A 20,733-nucleotide genomic window follows, 5' to 3' on the forward strand; every position below is an offset into this window, starting at 1 on the left:
AACAGGTCAGAAAGTCAGCAGCATGGGGCTGTAGCTACCGTAAGTTAGCTGTGTGCGGGGCTGCAGGTTAGCAGTGTATGGCATAGCAGGTTAGCTGTAGGTTAGCCGCATATGGGGAAGCAGGTTAGCGGTGTGTGGGGCTGCAGGTTAGCAGTGTATGGTATAGCAGGATAGCTGTAGGTTAGCCGCATGTGGGGAAGCAGGTTAGCGGTGTGTGGGGCTGTAGGTTAGCAGTGTATGGTATAGCAGGATATCTGAGGGTTAGCCGCATACAGGGAAGCAGGTTAGCGATGTGTGGGGCTACAGGTTAGCAGTGTATGGTATAGCAGGTTAGCTGTAGGTTAGCCGCATACGGGGAAGCAGGTTAGCGGTGTGTGGGGCTGCAGGTTAGCAGTGTATGGTATAGCAGGTTAGCTGTAGGTTAGCCGCATACGGGGGAGCAGGTTAGCGGTGTGTGGCGCTGTAGGTTAGCAGTGTATGGTATAGCAGGTTAGCTATAGGTTAACCGTTTGCGTGGGAGCAGGTTATCGGTGTATAGGGCTGTAGGTTAGCAGTGTATGGTATAGCAGGTTAGCTGTAGGTTAGCCGCATACGGGGAAGCAGGTTAGCGGCGTGTGGGGCTGTAGGTTAGCAGTGTATGGTATAGCAGGTTAGCTGTAGGTTAGGCGCATACGGGGGAGCAGGTTAGCGGTGTGTGGGGCTGTAGGTTAGCAGTGTATGGTATAGCAGGTTAGCTGTAGGTTAGGCGCATACGGGGGAGCAGGTTAGCGGTGTGTGGGGCTGTAGGTTAGCAGTGTATGGTATAGCAGGTTAGCTGTAGGTTAGCCGTTTGCGTGGGAGCAGGTTATCGGTGTGTGGGCCTGCAGGATAGCTGTGTGTGGGCCTGCAGGATAGCTGTGTGTGGGGCTGTAGGTTACTTGTCTGTGGGGGAGCAGGCTAGCTGTGTGCGGGGAAGCAGGTTATCAGTGTGCGGGGCTGTAGGTTAGCCATGTGTGGGGGAGCAGGTTAGCCATGTGCGGGGCTGTAGGGTACCTGTTTACGGGGGAGCAGGTTAGCCATGTGTGGGGGAGCAGGTTAGCCATGTGCGGGGCTGTAGATGAACTGGGCATGGGGCTGTAGGTTAGCACGTGTGCGGGGCTGCAGGTTAGCAGTGTATGGTGTAGCAGGTTAGCTGTGTGCATGACTGTGCTTTAGCTGTGTGCGGTGGCTTAAATTGATGATATTAGACTGAACCATTATTTAAAAAAAAAAACAAACAAAAAAAAACAGGGCCTTGTATTTAGGATAAAGTATATATAAATCTGCAACTGAATAAGAATCTAAGAACAATAAAAGAAGAATTTAAGAGGTTGAAATAACTTATATTATTCAGTAATAATTCAGCTGACAAATTATGAGACAGCTGGAAATTCCAAATGCATTGCTAAGATTTGCTACAGCTAAGCCACACATAGTTACAAGGCCCAAAGTATGTGTTTTTCCATGGTAAGCGATGCTACAGTATGAGGTACAGGCTTTATGAGCTTAACCGGTGCTTGGGTGCTTTTCCCCGTCCTCTTATTTATCCTGGAGGACTCTTTGAGGAGGGGCCTTTGCTACAGTATGCGGTCGTCTGCAGGAGAAGGAGGCGGGATGACAAAGGAGGAGCAAAAGAGGCGAGATGGCCAAGGTGTATAATATGCCCATGTAAGAAAACACCGCTAATCCCTCAATGGCAGCTACTGCTTTGATGCTGCACTCCTGTAATGAATGACAAATTGCACTCGGCCCCGTCTGAGGGTCCCGCTCAGGAACGTGACAAAAACTCTGGGCTAAAAACTTAATTTTTGAGCCTCAAACAGCATCAATCAATAGGCCGGAGCAGATTCCCCTCTTCGGCCTTTCTAAACAAGCCGTGGGGAATCTCTCTAGCAACAGCAAATAAAACCAAAGTGACTGAGCAAGGCTGGTGGGACAAAGAGACCCTGTCCAGGAAGGTTACAAGCAGGAGGGCCGGTGGAAATCTGCCCCCGTCAGACAGCAGGAATGTCTCAGTTTGTCTCGGATTGTCACTCACAGACTCTTCACAATCACTGGCCTGTAAAAGGCAGAGACACTTTTTCACGGGCGAATCCTGCTGAGATGATGCACAGATCTAAATGTGCCCAAGTTCTGCGGGAAAGAGCCAAAACTTTTAGAAATACTTGGATTAGCACTTCCAAGATTATACTCTTACTACAAAAAATGTATTACTAGTGATAGTACTCTTATTCAGGTTATATTGAACCAGAATCAGAATGTACTTACTGGCAAGACTTCTAAGCACTTATGTAAGTCAGGCCAGGGGCATTTGTGAAATGCTGTAGAGGTAAAGGCAACGCTCACCAGTTCCTCACATCATCTGACATCATCACTAGTATGTTGGCATCGGAGTCACAGGTCCAGCCCCCAACCACCCGAGGCACTGAACAGCAGGTATCGTGCTGCCTAATGGTTATTCTGGTGACAAGCTTTTGCTCCCTACAGGTCGACATTACACTCCATGACCCCGCTAGCTGGTCCAGGCTTTGTCTGGCACACTTCCAGTCTCCCTCATGGTGACATACATCATCTTATTATGCTGCCATAGGTAGTTTCACTGGGACTTTTGTGCATGACACTCACCTAGCTCTACTCCTGCATAACCCAACTATTTAAGGCTGCAGTCTCATCTTCTGCCTTTTGCTCAGGGTCAGCTGGCCCTGAGCCAACAGGTCACCAGCAGGACCCAGGCATTCAGCCTATAGGGAACATAGGGTCACAGTAGCGTCTGCAGTTTTGGTAACACTTTACTCGACAGGTATCAAATACTTAGTAATAACTCAGTTACTACTGAAGTACAAATTAAGTACGAATCATGAAAAAATGTATTCGCTACTTGAGACAAAAGATGCGTCACAATTCATTAACAATGAATGAACATGAGATCAGCATTTCACTTGTGTTATTCATTACTTGTTCCTTCAGTGGTTCCTTCAGTAGTTTACAAAGGTTTACAGAATTAACAGATATAGTAACAAATATAGTAACTGCTTGGGATAAAAGTTCTATCATGATTCATTAATGATGAACAAATATGAGATCAGTATTTAACTTGTGTTATTCATTACTTGATTCATTCACTACCTTCAGTAGTTCTTTACAAAATTAACAGGTATAGCAACAAATATAGTAAATGGCTTGACATAAAACATGTGTCATAATTCCTGATGAATTGAGATCAGTGTATAACTACAACGCAGTTTGTGGTTAATACATAAGTAATAATATAATACTATATTATTTGTGCCGTCAAGTAAAATGCTTCCACAGTTTTTATTTATATTAGTGTTTCGGGATTTTTCTGGTTTACTGATTTCATGAAGTGATTATTATTACACAATACAAAGCACTTGGAGATAACATTAAATTAAATATATTTGTTTGTTTGATTGATTTACTGATTGATCAATCACTCTTGGGATTGTAGCTGCTATTCCCAGAAAACAGGCTGCAGGTGTAAATCTGCGTAATGTCCATAACTTTAGTCACTCCAATGAAATATCCAGTGGAAGAAACCCATGTAATTCAGCTCCTGGTTGTCGTGCTGCTGGTCTGCCTGAACCAGAGCCTTAACTTCAGCTACTCCAGTAAAATATTCAGCTGGGAGAGAAAGGTAAATTCTAAGGTATGGAAAACCCCATTAATTCACATCCCAGGAGAGGAGCTGTTGATTTGCCCTTTAGGGAAGTTTTTATATATAAAATAATCTTCTAAGCAAATGAATATTGTAAATAATCTAGGTCGCCCCATTAGATTAGGGGTGAAAGATTTTACAGGTCTTTGTGCAGGGGGGTGGGGGTTTGTTGACCTGAGAGAAAGTTCCGGAGATTTCTGGGAGTTATGGGACCAGAATAATAAGCTCATTCCTTCCTGAGGACAAAGCTCCTTGTGAAAGCAACACCCATGTGTACAGAAGGGCCACATCGATCACTGGCCGCTAGTCACTCCTCACTGCATAATCAAGTCAATCAATGGGGAGATGCAGGCAGTAGAGAAAGGTTACCGTGTTCCCTCTCACACTGCCTCGTCAGACCGCCCCATCCACTGCACCACCTGAACTGTAGGTGAGCTGGGATATAATCTGCCGCTTTGCCGCTGGGTAAGAGTTAGTGGCAATCTGTGTACCTGTGATGTTTCTTTCCCATGTCATACAAGTTGCACGTCGAAATAAAAATGTGTAGAATAAAACTACATACAAACACGTGCTGAATATAAGGGCATAAGAAATAAAATCACTTAAAAACACATCAGTTTTCGTGGCTCATGTACTTTAAACTTTGTATCTCCAAAATCCGAGCTAGTGGGCAGTGTAGAGAAAATATCTTTCTTTTATTACCAAAACGATAAGAGCTTTTTGACCTCTTATTGACTCAGACTTTACAGAGGGGAGGGAGATCCCCGGAACGGCCGGGTTAGAAAATCCTCTCTTCTGCTCTCCACCCATGTAGGCCGACTATAAACACCTGGCCGTTTTTACAGAAGAATGTAGCGACGAGCTGAAATGGCATTTGGGAAATACTGGTTGACATTTCCAGAGGAGCTGGCAGAAGCAAAGCACTACAGTCACCAGTAAATATATGTGAACATACAGACCGTAGGATGGTAACGTGTGACTGGGTGGGAGGGACACATCTCAGGCCTATAAACCAGCGGGAGCCGCCGTTAGTGTGAGTGAAGGCTGAGATCCTCCAGCAGCTGAAATAATATGTGTGAGACTGGGGAACGGCCTGAAAAAGCCACAGTTTGCAGGTAAATTGAGCTTGGCACGCATACTGTGACGATGTACTTGCTTGAATCACAAATCTGCATTGTACTAATTTAACCTAAATAGGCAGAGGCTGGGCTGGCTGAACTATCATGGGTCGCATCCACCAGGGAAAAAGGGTGACTTGTTCCAAGCTCCAGCAATAAGCAGAAGCGAAACTCAGATGCATGCTAGAGAAATTATAGTTAAAAAAACGCCCCTCAGCTAGGGATAAAAACTGTTCCACATACTGACTCAACCCCAGCAAAATACCCTCCACTATTTGAATTAAACAACTAACCATCAGGGATTCAAAAAGGCTTTGGGTGCAGATGGCAGGAAATTCATCTATCAGCAAACATCACCCACATCTTCTCGTTAATTGCTGCCGCTTTACATTTCTGATTTGGGTTATTGGTGAAGTGCTGCCGTAGGCCAGGCCGTGCTGATCTGGTTCTCCGGACCACCAAGTCTACAAAACTGTCGTCACAGTAACGCTGTCTCTTTCTGTTGACATTTTGGACCAGCTGGTAAGCTGGGGACAGATGCACTGAGCTGTCTGCTTTTAAATTTACCATCACAGCTTCCCGGCCCCTAAATAGAACTCATTAGCACGTTTGGGAAGTACAAATGAGAAGATTCCTGACAGGCTGTCCGTCTCCAGGATCGGCTTTCAACGGGGCGTCCTGTAACGGGCAGGAGAAGGAAACCAATATCATAATGTACTCCCTGTGTGTGCACAGTGGTTGGCAGGGGGGGGAGGGGGGCTCGCGGAGCAGGGCCAATTGCACGTTCATGCCAACTTTCACAGCAAACTGCATAAACTTACAGAACAAATGGGCCTCAATGTCAGTCCACACACCAACTCCCGTGCGGCCGCCTCTGCTCGAACCCGAGCCTGCCCACACGCAGCCCACCCCCTGCTGGTAATACAGCACCTTTTGTTTCCTGCACCAGGCATGGTGTACAAACTGAGCTGCTCCTGCAATGACTGACATGCAGCCTTTTGTGCCTGTGGGATGCATTAAAAAGCCAGGAGGGAATTGGTGTCAGAGTGTGAGTTTAATACAATGACTATCCCAGGACGTAAGTGTAGGCTTTCTGGTCAATTTACCAAGACAGCATAAGCTGGAAGAGGAATTTATAAAGCATCTGTCCAAAAAAAAAAAAAAAAGCCTTTTCGCGTGAGGGCACGGCAATATGAATCCACAAGAAATTCCATAAGGCTGCCATTTCAACTTTTTAATAAAAGACTATTTTTAATATTTTGAAAGTAATATATTTATGAAATTCCTGCCACACTGCTTAACTCTGCTTCTAGAACTGCACGCAAGTCAAACAATTTCCTCTTAGTCCCCCTGCCCCCTGGCTAAGGATTATGGGATGGCACACTGATAAAGCACCCCCCCCCTCCCCAACCCCCCTACCCACGTGTGCTTCTGGGTCCCAGGTGGGCACCGGTGCAATAACAAACTGTATTAAAATAATATAAAGAGCTGTGTGCATTTCAGTGGGCAGATACACGTGGTGCGGGGGCGGGCGAGCGAATGGGCGGGCGGGCGAGCGAGGAGTACAATACGCTCTTTCTCATTCTGTTCACTTCAGGTTATAGCTAGCACAGACGACATGGGCATTCCTATCACTGCTGCCGCCTTGGCGCTAATGCTCCCTGCCGGCTGGCCCTGGTTTATACGCAGGATGCCGGGCCACGATCCCACAAAGCAGCCCCTCCGTCGGGAGCAGAGCCCTTTTCACAGACGCCAGTCTTGTCCCTGGCTGGCAACCGAACCAAAGTCCCAGGTCTGGTGTACATCTATCGCAGAGGCTGAACCAGAGCGCCTGCCCTCCTCACTCTCCTGAAGCCCCTAGACTTCCAGAGTGACTCACCTTTAAATAGCCCCTGGCAAGCAGGAGCTGCCCCCCCCCATACACGTATGCTGCTAAATGTGACTGATCCATCCAACTCCTGTCAGAGTGGTGGCCCCTGCTCTCGAACCAGGATGGGCCTCTTTTCGATGGCGCCCTGCCCTGCGGCCTGATGCATTACAGCCACCAGCGGCCCGTGTTTGCTTTCATACACGGGGTTCTCGAGCCAGATCTGCGGGAATACAGCGCTGTGGCCGGCCAGGGCTTCCTGGAAGCTTCTTTTGTTTTCCCTGGGAGAGTTGAGGAATGAAAAGTTAAAGAGAAACATGCTTGGGCAGCACATTTTTTTTTTGTTGGGGGGGGGGGAGGGCAGGATCTTAAAACAACGAGTCCCTTTTATCACCACATTGGTCTAATTGGATGGGAAATTCATCACACTATCCTCGGGTGCCATGGGGTGGGGGGGGTTAATGTGTGGAACTACACCCAGCCCGGCTGATTTTTCCACTGAGCCTGGCTTTGTGTTTGACCCACCCTTACTGTCCCTGTGTATAGCTGATCCAGGAGACCTGTGACGTCACCGTAATGTTCTTCACCTACGCCCTCAATGAAGCCGACCCCCCTCAAAAGCAGCAGGTCTTCAACCCCCCACCCCCCCCCAAGCTGGTATGGGTGCCCTGAATTGAGTGTGTATGTGTGTGAGGGTTATGATGTAATTAATTAGGCATTTCCAATTGGGTGAGAATTGGGGGAGGAGATTTAACAAAAATGTGTGCATGTGTGACATTTGATGTTTACAATTCATAGCAATTCTTTCATAAATAACTGCTGAAAGTCACACTTCATTTTTGTCACAAGCCTCACCCCTCAACTAGTCGGAAAATAGCCACCGTGGAAAACTCTTCTCACCTAAGTGGGAAATGCACTATTCCCAAACGAGAGGTTGACCCAGCCATCCGGGACAAATCGTGATTTAACACATAGTGGATTTTCTCTAATCTTTTAGCAACTGGATATGGAACGGAATTGGGGAGGGCGGGGGGGGGGGGGGGGGGGGCACTGCCAGGAGCTGTGTACGTTGGCAATGAAGAGACCAGAACGAACATCAGGAGAACCTCTGCAATGAAGATCTATATTTTTTTTCCATGGTGATGAGGAAGTATGATGATTATCAGGCAAATTTAATCAACATGCTCCGGGAACACAAATAAGAGTCACAGAGCTCCTTTTAAATAATCCGACTCCTGCGTAATTTGGCTATGCCACATTCTAATGTTAGACCTGATATAAGCATAACATGACATGTGACTGTGACCTTTGTGGTTTGGTGTATCTTGAAATGCAAGAAGTTAACAAGTTTGTTCTCTGAGCTGAGAGCTTGTAGATAGGGCCTTCAAACTTCAGTTCAGGTCTAATTCCTAATTCCGCTTTTCTCACTCAAAGAATTAACCGCGAGATGACAATGAAGGTATGACAATAAATACTAATTATACATGGAGTATGTGTGTAACACAAGTTAGTAGCTGCCATTAACAGATGGATACTGCTTTATTTGAATTCAACACTAGGAGTGCGCATGTGTGTAGGTTGTGTATTATCACACAGTGTCATGAAAACCTGCTATTTTTACGTTATGGGGACCATTTATTCGGTCCCCACGAGGGGAAACTCAATTTCCTAATATTCTGTGGCTGCAATCAAAAAAGTTCTGTATTTTGTTTGCTTACTTATGGGATGAAGATTAGAGATGAGTAGGGGTCAGGGTCATAGTTGGGATTATGGTTTTGGCCATAGAAATGAAAGAATGGTCCCCACAATGATATGAATACAAATGTGGGTGTGTGTATGTGTGTGTGCGTGGGAAGGGCAGGTTCAACAAATTCAGTCTGACTTTTGCCGTCAGGCTCGATGTGAAGCTACATGCAAACAGAAACATTAAGATGCACGTTGGGGTGAGAGTGGAAATAAATAGATGCATCAGGGTGAGAAGAGAGCAAGTAAACGGGTTTGCTGGTAATCCACACTGATATCCCTGATGCTCTGTTAGCCTAAGTGAGTTCGACCCACACTTCCGTACATTCATTTGTTTGCTGCACTACAGTCATTAACATATTTGGAGTCCAGCGAGCAGAAAGCTTAATTGTCCTTAATTACTAGGCTAAATGCATTCGCTAATGATTTACGTCAGATCGGTGACTGGCGTTTGCGTAATTCTGCAACCCCTGGCTTCATTATCCCAGCCGCCCATGAACAGGCTGTGTGTTTTTTTTTTTTTTTACATAACCACACAATAGGCCAGTGTAAAGCGGGGGCCCTCTGGTGCACAGCGGCTTTTTGTCAGGGATCCCAGGCAGGGGGCAGAAGTCAAAGTGATTAGGCCCCGTGGAGACGACGCATTAACGGACCGCAGCTCCCCCTTTCACGCTCGCCCGTAGACAAACGGCAGGCTTCTTTATCAGATGCCGTTTCCCCCAGTTTGCTTGAACAGCGGCCCAAAGGCTGCGCTTTATTATGAAGTTCAAGGGGTTGGTAGCCATGATGAATTGGGTTCTACAGACCGGAATCGCAGGGGCACTGGAATTCTGTCCAACAGCTTCCCAGGGAATCCCTCAAAAACTGCACCTTTGATTGACAAAACGACTGGAAAAGCAGCCCCGCCTGTTTTGTGAAGAGCAGTTACCCACAATTCATTGCTTAAAAGGTCTTCCCTGCTTGCATGCATGTTTACTTTTGGAACAATGTACTGAGGAGTCAAACAAATGATTACACTCGGGTTGTCCTGAGCTGTGGGAGCAGGTTCATGGCTGGTATCTCCCACTTGCACCCAACATGGTGAAACTCCACCAGGAAACAGGACCACACAACCACACAGTGAGCCATATCTGTGGATCTCTCTCACTTCAGCGCATGAAGAACATTGTCAGAAGGTTGGCCAATCAGCAGCAATGTCCTGGGGACACGTGACCCGCTGTGCTCAGGGTGAGCACTGGGTGAACCGCGGGGGTAACAGGAAAACAAACTGCGCTCTTACTTTCATCATTGAGACAAAGGAGTTTGTGGCACCGTGTGTCGGGGTCAGAGGGGAGCCTGCTCTGGGGCCTTGGCTGTTTTCTCAGGCCCAGCTGTCTGGAGCTTGCGCCTTTTTAACGCCACACACAGTGTAATAAATGGCTGCCGCATCAAGACGAGCTAGTGAGGTTTTCCTCTAGAATAAATAGAATCTAAATAAAAACAAGAAACAGCCCAGAAGGATAATTAACATTTATGATTTCTCTGCAGGGGCGGCATGGTGGTGCAGTGGTTAGCACTGTTGCCTCACACCTCTGGGACCCGGGTTCGAGTCTCCGCCTGGGTCACATGTGTGTGGAATTTGCATGTTCTCCCCATGTCGTCGTGGGGTTTCCTCCAGGTGCTCCGGTTTCCCCCCACAGTCCAAAAACATGCTGAGGCTAATTGGAGTTGCTAAATTGCCCATAGGAGTGCATGCTATCCAGTAGGATAAGCGGTTTGGAAAATGGATGGATGGATGGATTTCTCTGCATTTGTTCTTTGTTTTTAAGATGTTACTGGTTTAAAGCAAACAGAAGGTAGTTAATATAACTGAGGCTCCATCCACAACCCTAGACCAGACATGACTGGTTGTGGCAATGAGGTCCATGGACACGCCCTGTGGTAACTGGCTGGCAGAGGTACTGCGTCTGCGGGGTTGACCTTGCTCTTACCTGTGTCTGCGGAGGGGCACTTCACGATGGTGAAGATGGTGCCCAGCTCATCCTCTTCCTCGGGCAGGCCCTTCTGCAGCCGCTGCAGTTTGTGCAGGCTCTCGCAGCGCTGGTGCTTCATGGAACGCACGTGCTGGATGAGGTTCAGCTTGGCCTTGGTGGAGTAGTTGCACAGCGCACAGTGGTAGTAGCCGGTGTCGCTCTCCACTGCACTCTCGTGCTGCTGCAGATGCTGGTGGGGGGGAGCAGAGGGGAGAGAGAGAGAGAGAGAGAGAGAGAGAGCGAGGATGAGATTGACTGACGGAGGGGACAGCAGGACACCACTGGCTCACTTTCACTCGCACAGCTTGCAAATGAACAAATCAATGGCCAATCACAGCCCTGTTGTTTAACACATAACCTTTTTCTTTCCCTGACATGCCTCACTTTACACAAATTCCACTACAGCTGCCTCCTCTGGCCTGACTAATACCAAACGGGGCAATCAGGGGTCTCTCGGGGTGGCTTGCAGGCCCATGGGACCCACGTGGAAAGGACCACAGTCCCCCTTCACCCCAGAGAGGCCACATGTCTCCCTCCTAAAGGGGAAACTCCAAACACCAGCCTGTTTCATTAAAGGAATGCCAAATATTGATCTGGGTGGGGGGGGGGAGAGTCAAATCCTGCACTGCAGTGTAAGAAAGCAAGCAGTGGATGACAGGACATGTTGCACGTCACGCCATTCCTAAGCAGCATCCACCACAGACAGACAGGGCTACACACAGAGGATCGGACCTGACAGCTAGGGGGAGCAGGGGGGCATCTTCTCACCTTAGGGTATGCTGTAATTCCTCCCCAACCCCCGAAATCTGACAGCATTAGATATGCCTTCTCCTCGTTCGTGAGACATTTAAAGGTTGAGTAATATTACACTGGCTTTGATTTTAATTTCATCAGAGCTAGGAAAAACAAATGGCTTCGTGAAAGAAAAGCCTGCCCTGAATATCAAACGCAACGAATCCACAACAGGTATTTATAGGAAGAAAAAAAAAATATATATATATATATTTACGTGCATCAGCTGAAAGGCTATGCTCCCCCTGCCCTGTTCAACTGCTAATTTTTCTGGTAATATCAATAAAGGTGTCCCGGGCAGCTTTACCCTGTTGGCCCTGCAGTATCGCGTTTCTCCCCTGTACTCTGAAAACACCTACAGCATACATTAATATACCTCTTCCAGGAACAGGGGTTTTTGCCAGCCCGCCGTCCCAGCCTAATGGAGTTATAAGGTGATTTAAAAGGATCGGCCTTTCCGCGTGCTCTCACTCGCCTCCTTCTGTTTGAAGCACTCCATGACGTCACTGGAGAGGTGGCGCTGAAGCACATGCTGCAGCACCTCCTCCACTGCGTCCACTGCGGGGCCAGCTGCACCGAAACGGGCAGCCCGCTGATTTACGCACAGAAAGCACCAGACACATCATTTGGTTTCCAAGTGAAAAACAGCACAATGCTTTTAGTGGGACCAGATGAGGCCTGTTTGCTGGTTAAAAAAAGGGGCCTCATTTGGTCTAAAGACTCAACACTCCGCCCAAGTTTGAGAAAGACCTTTGGGTGGAAAAAAAAGGCTCACCACCTGACCTAAACATCAAAGCCACATTGGGGAGTTTATAAAACCACAGGCAGCTCAGCGCTTCCCGTAAATGGTAATGATTTAACCAGAAGTGAACCTGAGGTGTATTTTACACCCCCTGCCCCAACAGCACGGCAAAGCTGGCTGCCTGCAGCTCCAGAGGTGCCCCCAATCTGCAGATCCACATGGCTCTCAGAACATCTCGGAGATGCCTGGGCCCTCCACAGACCGGACACCACAGACTTCAGTCTGAAAGAAAGGCAGCGACTGGAATGGATGTAGAAAGAAGGGACCTCACATAGTACAGTTGGAGCCATATTGGATAATATGAAAATTATAAATTGCTCTACAGTGCTGAAGAGCCAGGAACAGGATCTGCAGAGAATATTTTCAGAGATGTCATTTCCTGCATTAAACAATAACAAACAATAAGGTCCCTAACCTGATTGAAACAAAGTCAAGCAGGAGACGGCCAACGCCCGCCGCTCTGCCTTCCTGTGATCCGGTGACTCCACACTGATAAATCACCTCCAGCTGATGGACAGGAATTCAGAGGCCTAATGAGAAACTCATGCAAGGAGGAGCTTATTGACTCCTTGCTGTGGATCCCATCTAACCCTGGGCCCCAAAGCAGCTGCGGCGAGCCCCCTGTAAGGGGGCCAGGGCGTCGCTAAGAGTGTGGATCACAGGGCGCTGGTGTGGCCCCGTTCTGACCCGCTCGCTGTGGTAACACTCTGAGGCACTCCTTTGAATTACAGTCCTGCTAGATGAGGAGAGAAGGGACCCGGAGGTGGGGGTGGAGCAGGATTATCCCCCCCCCCCCCCCCCCCCGAAAACACAGCACTCTGACTTCTGAACGGACGTCATGCCTCCATCTGTTCTGGCAACCAAAGGTGGAAAGTTCGGGTCAGGAAAGTACAAGTCCATCCAGGATTTTGTTTAACCAACTAGTTGAGTATAAAGATTCACAGTCAAAGAGTTCTCAACTGATTGATTGAAACTAAATCTTGGTCTGGATTTGTTCTTTCTGGACCCTAACTTCCCCCATCTGCTGGCAACCCCCCTACCTGTGACCATGCCACCACAAGGAGGTAAACTTAGGAGACTCAAGGCTTTTCTCCCAGGGGGTGCCAGATGCGAAAGCCTAACTATTCACATTATTATACATAGATATGACAAGCCACATTTTTAAATATAACTTTATAATATAATTTTACTTTATCGAACTTAACATGGTCAAGTTGTATTTTCGTCTTGTGAGTAGGGGGTGCCACCGGTAAAATCAACGATGGAGGCCACTGTGCAGCTGAAGGTTGGCCGTGAAAGCGTGGCGAGCCCAGGAGGTGCCCGCCATCTCCTGACACCGAGTGTGAGGAGCCTCGTACACATGCACACGTTCTACCAGCAGGAAAAGGGCTGTCAGGGTCTCGGAAGGCTGCCAAATTCTCCTCATGAACGTGTCAGGCTCTGCGCTGCTTAGCAATTCCGCCATCGGTGGTAAAGATGACTGCCTCCTGGCAGGCAGCTCTGTGAGAATGCAACACCGGTGGCTGCCAAGTGACAAACTGAGCGACGGGTGTTTACTACGCTGTGGGCAGGTGTCTGGCCCACCCAACATTCATATATTATAAAAAGCATAACAGAAAAGGTACACATTTCTCTCCATGACCATATGATGCCATCTAAAGCAGCTCTGTTATGAATGTTCTCCAGCCCTAACCTTCATGCCTGGTCAACATACAGAGCAATAATTACAGAATTTCTAAAAACGACTTGGATGCAAAGATGCATAATTGCAGAAAGATGACAATCAACAATGCAGCCAGTTGACCTTGTTTAATTACAGTCAGTGCGCAGACGTATGCACATCAAGGCTTTTTCTCGGATGTTTGTGCATATAGGTACAACTAATACACAACAATAGTCTCTGTAGGTACCCATGTAGGCATGCATTTTAGTGGCTTGTGGGAGTTCTATCTTACACAAAGCATTCTGAGTTCAGAACGAAAAATGATTGGTTCAGAGAGATAACCAATCAGATTTCAGAGGAGGTGGGGCCAAGCAACTAGAGGAGGTGGGGCCAACCAATCAGATGTATTGGTCCCACCTCCTCTAGTTGCTCTGACCCACATCCTCAACAATCTGATTAGTTATCTCTCTGAACCAATCATTTTTCTTTCTACCACAGAACATTTTTGTGTACGAAAAAGTCCCATGAGTATCTGAGTGTGAGTCCCGCTGCCATGAGGTCCTGTTCAGCGGTTTGTTATTAACCTCGCCCCACAGAAAAGACAGAATTGCCTAAGACTCCTCGTGATAATATCCACGCTGTCTGAAGGCAGGCTCATAAGCCTTTCCGATCAATGTATCTTTTCCGAGCAAAAAGAATGAATGTATGTCGCTTTCTCATTCAGCGTGAGGAGCTTGTGGAACCGGCATGCGGGGATATGCTGGTCATGTAGCAAATAGGGGAACCCAGGATCAATGCCCTGAGCGCCGATAACAAGACTCTGTAAATGCCTTCAGGAGCTTGTGCTGGAGCTCCAGGTCCAACTCATTACGAATATTTGGATAAACACGCGCATACATACATTATGCGAGCTTTTAAAAGCAGCCGGATAAACACATTTCTCTTTAATGAGCTGAACTGCAGCTTATGCGATGCATAGCAAATTACCCCGAATTGAGCAGGAAATGATGTCAAGCCCCAACAAAATTAATCGCTTGACGTTGCCCTCCTCTCTGGGTGCCTAATTAACAGCTTAGCCTCCTGGTGTTTTTATGAATGTCAGCCGAGCGGCCAAGCACACCACGGACAAGGCGGTGTCACAACTCGGCCAGCAGGAGGCAGCAGATGTGCGGAGGGGAACAGGCTGTCTTGTAAGCTGTAGTCTGGATGTGAATTCTAGTTATGGAGGACAGGGAAGACACAACTTGAAGGAAATGACAAGTATTACGCATCTCTTCTCCCCAGCTTATGGAATATCTACTTGTACATGTCTTGCGTTTCAGTCAACAACATGCCGCATATACAAAGGCGGTCCCATACAAACCATTTTGGAACTAAAAGCCATCGCAACGTCATAACCCTGCGTATCACCAGTGTTGGGGAAGTTACTCACACTCATAATCCAAAAGTACTCTGTGTCTGTGACTAATAATACTGAACTTGTCTGTTGAAACAAAACCGTGGTCTGAATTTGTACTTTCCAGGCCTGAACTTTCCACCTCTATCTATAATGGATTACTTTTGCGAGTAACTTCCCTAACACTGAACATCGCTCAGGTGTTTGTGGTGATTCTGGTGTGAAGTAACCTACTGCACTGCCGGCTGTATAAAATTATCGCACACACATTTAAGTACAGTACATAATACTGGATAATAATAAAAATCTATGTTACTGAGACTGAGACAGAATATGGATGGATGGACTCAGAACCCAAAAATATCTCCATCGTACATTTTCCATAACCAAGAATCCGGTTCAGGGTCGGGTTATAATAAGAATGTATAAATGATATATATTGATAAAAGTATTTCCTGTTGTAGGATAAACTTTTCTCTATATTTACAGGGAAGTGGCGGCAGATTGTATAATGGCTGCCGTCTGCAGATCCAGCACAGAAACGCTTGGAGCCCAAGGCCATCGCTGCACACAGCTGTGGGACGGCCGCCTTGCCCCCCCCCCTCCGTTAGCTTGTGGAAACATTGTCTTCCAGCATGTCCGCTGACGGCGCGGAGGTGACAGAAACTGTGGCACCTGTCAGCCTCTCATTTGTCACATGCCACCCAGACAACTGCAGGGGTCATCTAGTGCCGTTGACCAGAAGTCCTCGTTGAGAGGGGGGAGGGCCGATGATTAATATGGTCACTGCAAATGGAATTCGGCACACGGATATTAACAAAAAAAAGCCATCAGTCTCTGACAACAAACATCTCGCTCCTCCCCGGAGGAGCCCCTTTGTCGCAGGACAGATGCGACTCCACGGGGTTACAGATCGTGGTGTTCTTGAACGGCCCACACCAAACAGCCCGCGCTGCATGCATCTGAATGTGTGCCCAATGACTAATTAACATGCAGATGATTAATATCACTATTCTTTACACTTCTTGTCAACCACCATCCACTGTACAAAAGCACCATCGAGTTCCGCCTGCCCCTTTGTTCGCCGAAAGTTTAATGTATCTTTTAGCAGATTCAAGTCGTTTTTGAGAAACATTAAAAAAATAACTAAGTGCTTATTTGTTTCGCAGGTAAATTCAGTGCTTAGTGGTGACTCTCACTCAGCTGGTTGGAGTGAGATTTTCAATTCGAGACATGCATGTATGTAATATGAGTGTGCATATACAAACATGAGTTTTATTACCTTGTAAATAGTTTGTAGGGTTTGAAAACTACCCCAATGCTTTTGATGTCGTTAATTTTAGGTTTATAATGGAATAATAGAGATCTTGCATGAGCGTGAGAGTTGGAATCCCTAGTCGCATCTAGACAATAAGAAGTCTAAACTACACTCTGCTGGCTGGTCAAGGTTTTCTGGCCTTTTGATTGAGACTTGCAACCAGTCTTGGGCATTTCAGCTCCAGAAGCAACAAATCCAGACCAAGATTTTGTTTCTACCAACCAGTTAAGTATAAAGAGTCACAGTCACAGAATACTCAACTGGCTGGTAGAAACAAAATCTTAGTCTGGATTTGTAGCTTCTGGACCTGAAATTCCCAACACTGCCTGCAACCATACATAGTTAAATAAATAAGTCGTTGCGCCTTTTTAGGGGAAAAATTTATTATGCAAATTGTACATAACTGACATGAAGTCTCTGTCCCAGAAAGCATAGGAAACAAGGCAGGGATGACCTTGGATAGGATACCAGTCCATCGCACATAAAATTACTTTATTGTTTGCTATTTGTAGAGAAACACAACGAGGGACAGAGACGAGCTAATGGCTAACTGGAAGCTATCACTCGGGCGACTGGTCCATGGCGGAAGACAGACAGGTCCATGAGCAGTTCCACCACCAAGCCGCACATGCGATGCGGAAGGGACTCGGAGCACCATCTTGTCAGCCGAGTCTTTCCCGGCCGGCACCTCTGGCGTTTATACTTTGGCTGCGTAAATATTTCATTACAAGATAATTGGTTGCTGCTTCAGGCTAAGCAACAAGGCAGTAAAAATAATGTTTGCTCTTCCTACTTCCCCAATCCGACAAGTTCAAAGGAGGAGGTCTGCGGAGCATGACTGAGCTCCGCTCAGGGGACCGGGCCTTAGAAGGCAGCTCCTGCTGCACCTCGCCGGACTCACCTACTAGGTGCGGTGCCAATGTAAATATTGACGAGGTCATTGAAAGGCCAGTCCTTTGAGAGCATCAAGCGTGCCAACAAAGGCGTAAAGGGCCTTCCAGAACAGTCAGCTCTGGAAAAAGTGACACGTTAAACTCGGACACTTCTGTCCCCGTTTCGGGACGAATGGGGCTGAATGGACCAGGTTTGATTTTATTTATCATGAATATAACGGTGCAGTAAGACATGCTCTGTTAACCAGTGGCCTGCTTTATTTAGCACTGGATGCATTTGCAATCTAAGAATTCTCCATGCAGTTTTTTGATATTATATTGTTCTTCCTTTCATGTTTATTGGGGCAATCACTGCATCCTCAAAACAAAAGATATATCTGTTCTGGCAACAGAAGAATCAATATTGTAAGTGTGCCAGTGAATTTTACAGACCCATTTGAATGCCTGATTTGGTCCAGGTCCAAGGGGACTGAAAAGTGGAACCTATAGCAGAAGGTGACCCCCACCCCCCCAATTCAGCCAATATACCTCAGCCCACAAACATAACCCTGTTATGAGGTCACTCTGAAAGGCCCCCTCATTACGTTCAAAAAAATTCCATGAAAAATGAAGCGAAGCGCTCATTGATCATGGCGATCAATGGTGAATCAATATCGCAAAACCTCATCATTCCAGCTGCAGTATAATTACAGCAGAGACATGATTGTCATCACACACACACATACACACACACACAAAATCAAATGCAGGCCTGGCTAATTGGAGGCAGTCTACAGCAGGAGGCTTCACAGACCTGGTGTGAAGCCCAGAGAGACAGCAGGAGCTCCTCGAAGCAGCCATTCCATCAGCTGGTACGTTGTGGCAGATGTCACCGCTCTGGATGCTCATCTGAGGACCCTTGCTGGAGTGCACGTGGACCCCCCTCACCTGAGTGACTCGTGTCCGTTTTAACGCAAGTTACATAAGCAGGGTATGAGATCGCTCTACACATGATGATAGGACAACCTGTGCTTTTCATTTATTCATGTTCCAGGGCCTGCCAGTCTTATGCAACTACTACTGTTTAAAAAAAAAAAAAAAGCACACACCCTGCTGTTTATGTCAGACAGCGCTACAGAGGAACATGAGGAAAATGAGGGGGGATCTGAACCTAGACAGGGCCCCTATGCAATGTGTTTACTTCCCATAGAGTGCCAATCACACCACTGCATCACCCCCACATAGTAATGGGTTACTCCAATATGATATTTAACATAGTAAAACTCATATAGTGAGCATTCGCCACATTGTGCATGCACGCTATTTAACCCCCCACCCCCTCTCTGCTAGGAGCACGCCACCAAATTCCCTGAGGCACTCAGAGCTCCTTGTGGTTACAGACACATATATGCTGTAATCAAAGCTATTAAACCGCAACATGACTAACGATAGAGAGCTGGCAAACAGAAATGTTATTCACTAAGAGCAGAGAAAACACCACACTAGTTTCATTAAGCTTTCACTGTTTCTGTTAAACCTTTTCTGCCTTCCTAGCGAACACCAAAACTCACCTGACACCATGTGCATAGGTCTTCCTAAAGGGCTGTTTGAATGCTGTAAGTGATCTAGTCACCTGCTTTCTGTGACCTTTGGAGTAGGGCCATGGCTTTCAGACTCAGGTGACATCTTCCCTTAGACTCTTCCTTGTTGACTCTACCCAATGCTCTTCTATTCCAACCAATCATTACCTGTTTCCATAAGCAGCAGGCTGAAGGAGATGATGTGGAATGTGATATTCGAAAACTATATCTGTTTTCAAGGACGGATGATAAGGTAGCTAATCCTGGACATTATCTCAGCCCTGACCACAGCCGCTGTTCTGGGGTCAGGCCCAGTTTGAAATGGTTTAAATGATTTTATGGACTTTTGAAGCATCTGTTTGATCCTGATTGAGTTTTCAATTCAAGAGAGGGAACCTTGGAGATCACAAGACCTGAAGAGGAATACACACACATCCACAGCAACAAACATCTGTATCCTACCATACATGCACACCCTAAATTCCATTGTACCACTGCGTAAGTATAGAGATCTCTAAACCCATGTTTTAATTTTAACAATTCTACATCAGTTGAAAATGCTCTGATAAGGCGAACAGCTACACTAGACCAATGTGACTGAGCTGCAGTGCACGTGCTACACAATCGGCGAAATCAAGAGAGATGAAAGCAGTGTTAACTAGCTATCTCCCACACAGACTGACCTGTCCTTCTACAAACAGCCTGTCCTTATGATGGATCTCTTGTGTATTCAGCTATATTTATGACAAAAGCAGGAATCTCCTCCCCCACACTGGGCTCCCTCCCACAGGGGTCAGCAAACAGCAGCCGTCTAGGACGCGGCTGCCTGCGTTAAAGGGGAGGGAGGTAGTTAGACAGCATCCCAGGCACAGAACGGAGAGCACAGCAACCCCCAGCTGGATAACCGGCTCAGTGGACCTGGTGCCTAAAGGCTGGTGTAGTCCACGCTGCAAAGCACATACCCCCCCCCCCCCTTTAAGGCCATGCCCCTTAAGCTGGGCCATATAGCTGTCCCCCCCAGCCAAGCGGGAAACAGGAGCTCATCTCTGAGTGCTGGGAAATTCTGGAAAATTCTCTAAAGTCACGGTTCTGTTACTTTAAAAACTGCACACATGGCTTTGCACCAGCACACTGCTGTTTAGCTTCGCTGTGAGCTATATGCTAATTACCCAATGGCACCTGATAAAGACAGATAAAGACGGGGCATTCGTATCACTCAAATACACATCATTAGTTCAGATTAAACAAAAGGCCCAGATAACTATTGAGATGACGCCGATGCCAAATTACACATTTTACTTTCATCTACCAGAATAATTAACACTGGCTAGAGATTCCCCCCACCCTCAACAAACAATGCACTGAACAGACCTAAAGACTCTCATGGAGAGCAAAGACCCCAGGCCAGATCTATCAACCTGCCCTGTCTCCTTCCTGCTGTGCAGCCCAGTGGACAAGCAGTGTGAGATGTCTGTGCATGTGAAGGCAGAAGTGAAATTCAGTTCTGCAGCTGCCCAGCAATCCCAATGCAGTTTGCTCACCTCCCATTCAGTGTCAGAGATAAGATCACTGCTGTGCCTCCTGTGTCATTCATTACACTCTCAGTCTCGAATCTCCTTACAGTATGGCTCACATTTTTATTTAAAGATACTTTTACCCAAAGCGACACATTTTTGAGAAAAGCCCCTGGTGCAATCGGGGCTGAAATGCCGAAATCAGTCTGCTGACCCTGGGATTTGAACCAGCAACCTACCGATCACAAGCACTGACCCACACACCGCCCCCCACCTAGACACATGGACTTTCTGTACATGTAAATAGCACTTCCACATGTAGCGTAGTTCTTGTGCTGTGCGCTATGGTAAAGGTTCTCCTT

The 20,733-nt window shown here is 47.0% G+C and overlaps 1 protein-coding gene across 2 annotated transcripts in view; it reads right to left on the reverse strand.

The window, feature by feature from the left end:
* LOC125706243 (zinc finger homeobox protein 3-like) overlaps window positions 1–20,733 on the reverse strand; it is a 125,356-nt gene that overhangs the window by 46,340 nt on the left and 58,283 nt on the right. For both annotated transcript variants that reach the window (XM_048972831.1, XM_048972830.1), the window contains one exon: window positions 10,393–10,624. In XM_048972831.1, coding sequence (XP_048828788.1) covers window positions 10,393–10,624 — 232 coding nt within the window. The remainder of the gene's footprint in view (window positions 1–10,392; window positions 10,625–20,733) is intronic.

The sequence above is a fragment of the Brienomyrus brachyistius genome, chromosome 13, assembly GCF_023856365.1.
Source record: "Brienomyrus brachyistius isolate T26 chromosome 13, BBRACH_0.4, whole genome shotgun sequence".
Taxonomy (NCBI): Eukaryota; Metazoa; Chordata; class Actinopteri; order Osteoglossiformes; family Mormyridae; genus Brienomyrus; species Brienomyrus brachyistius.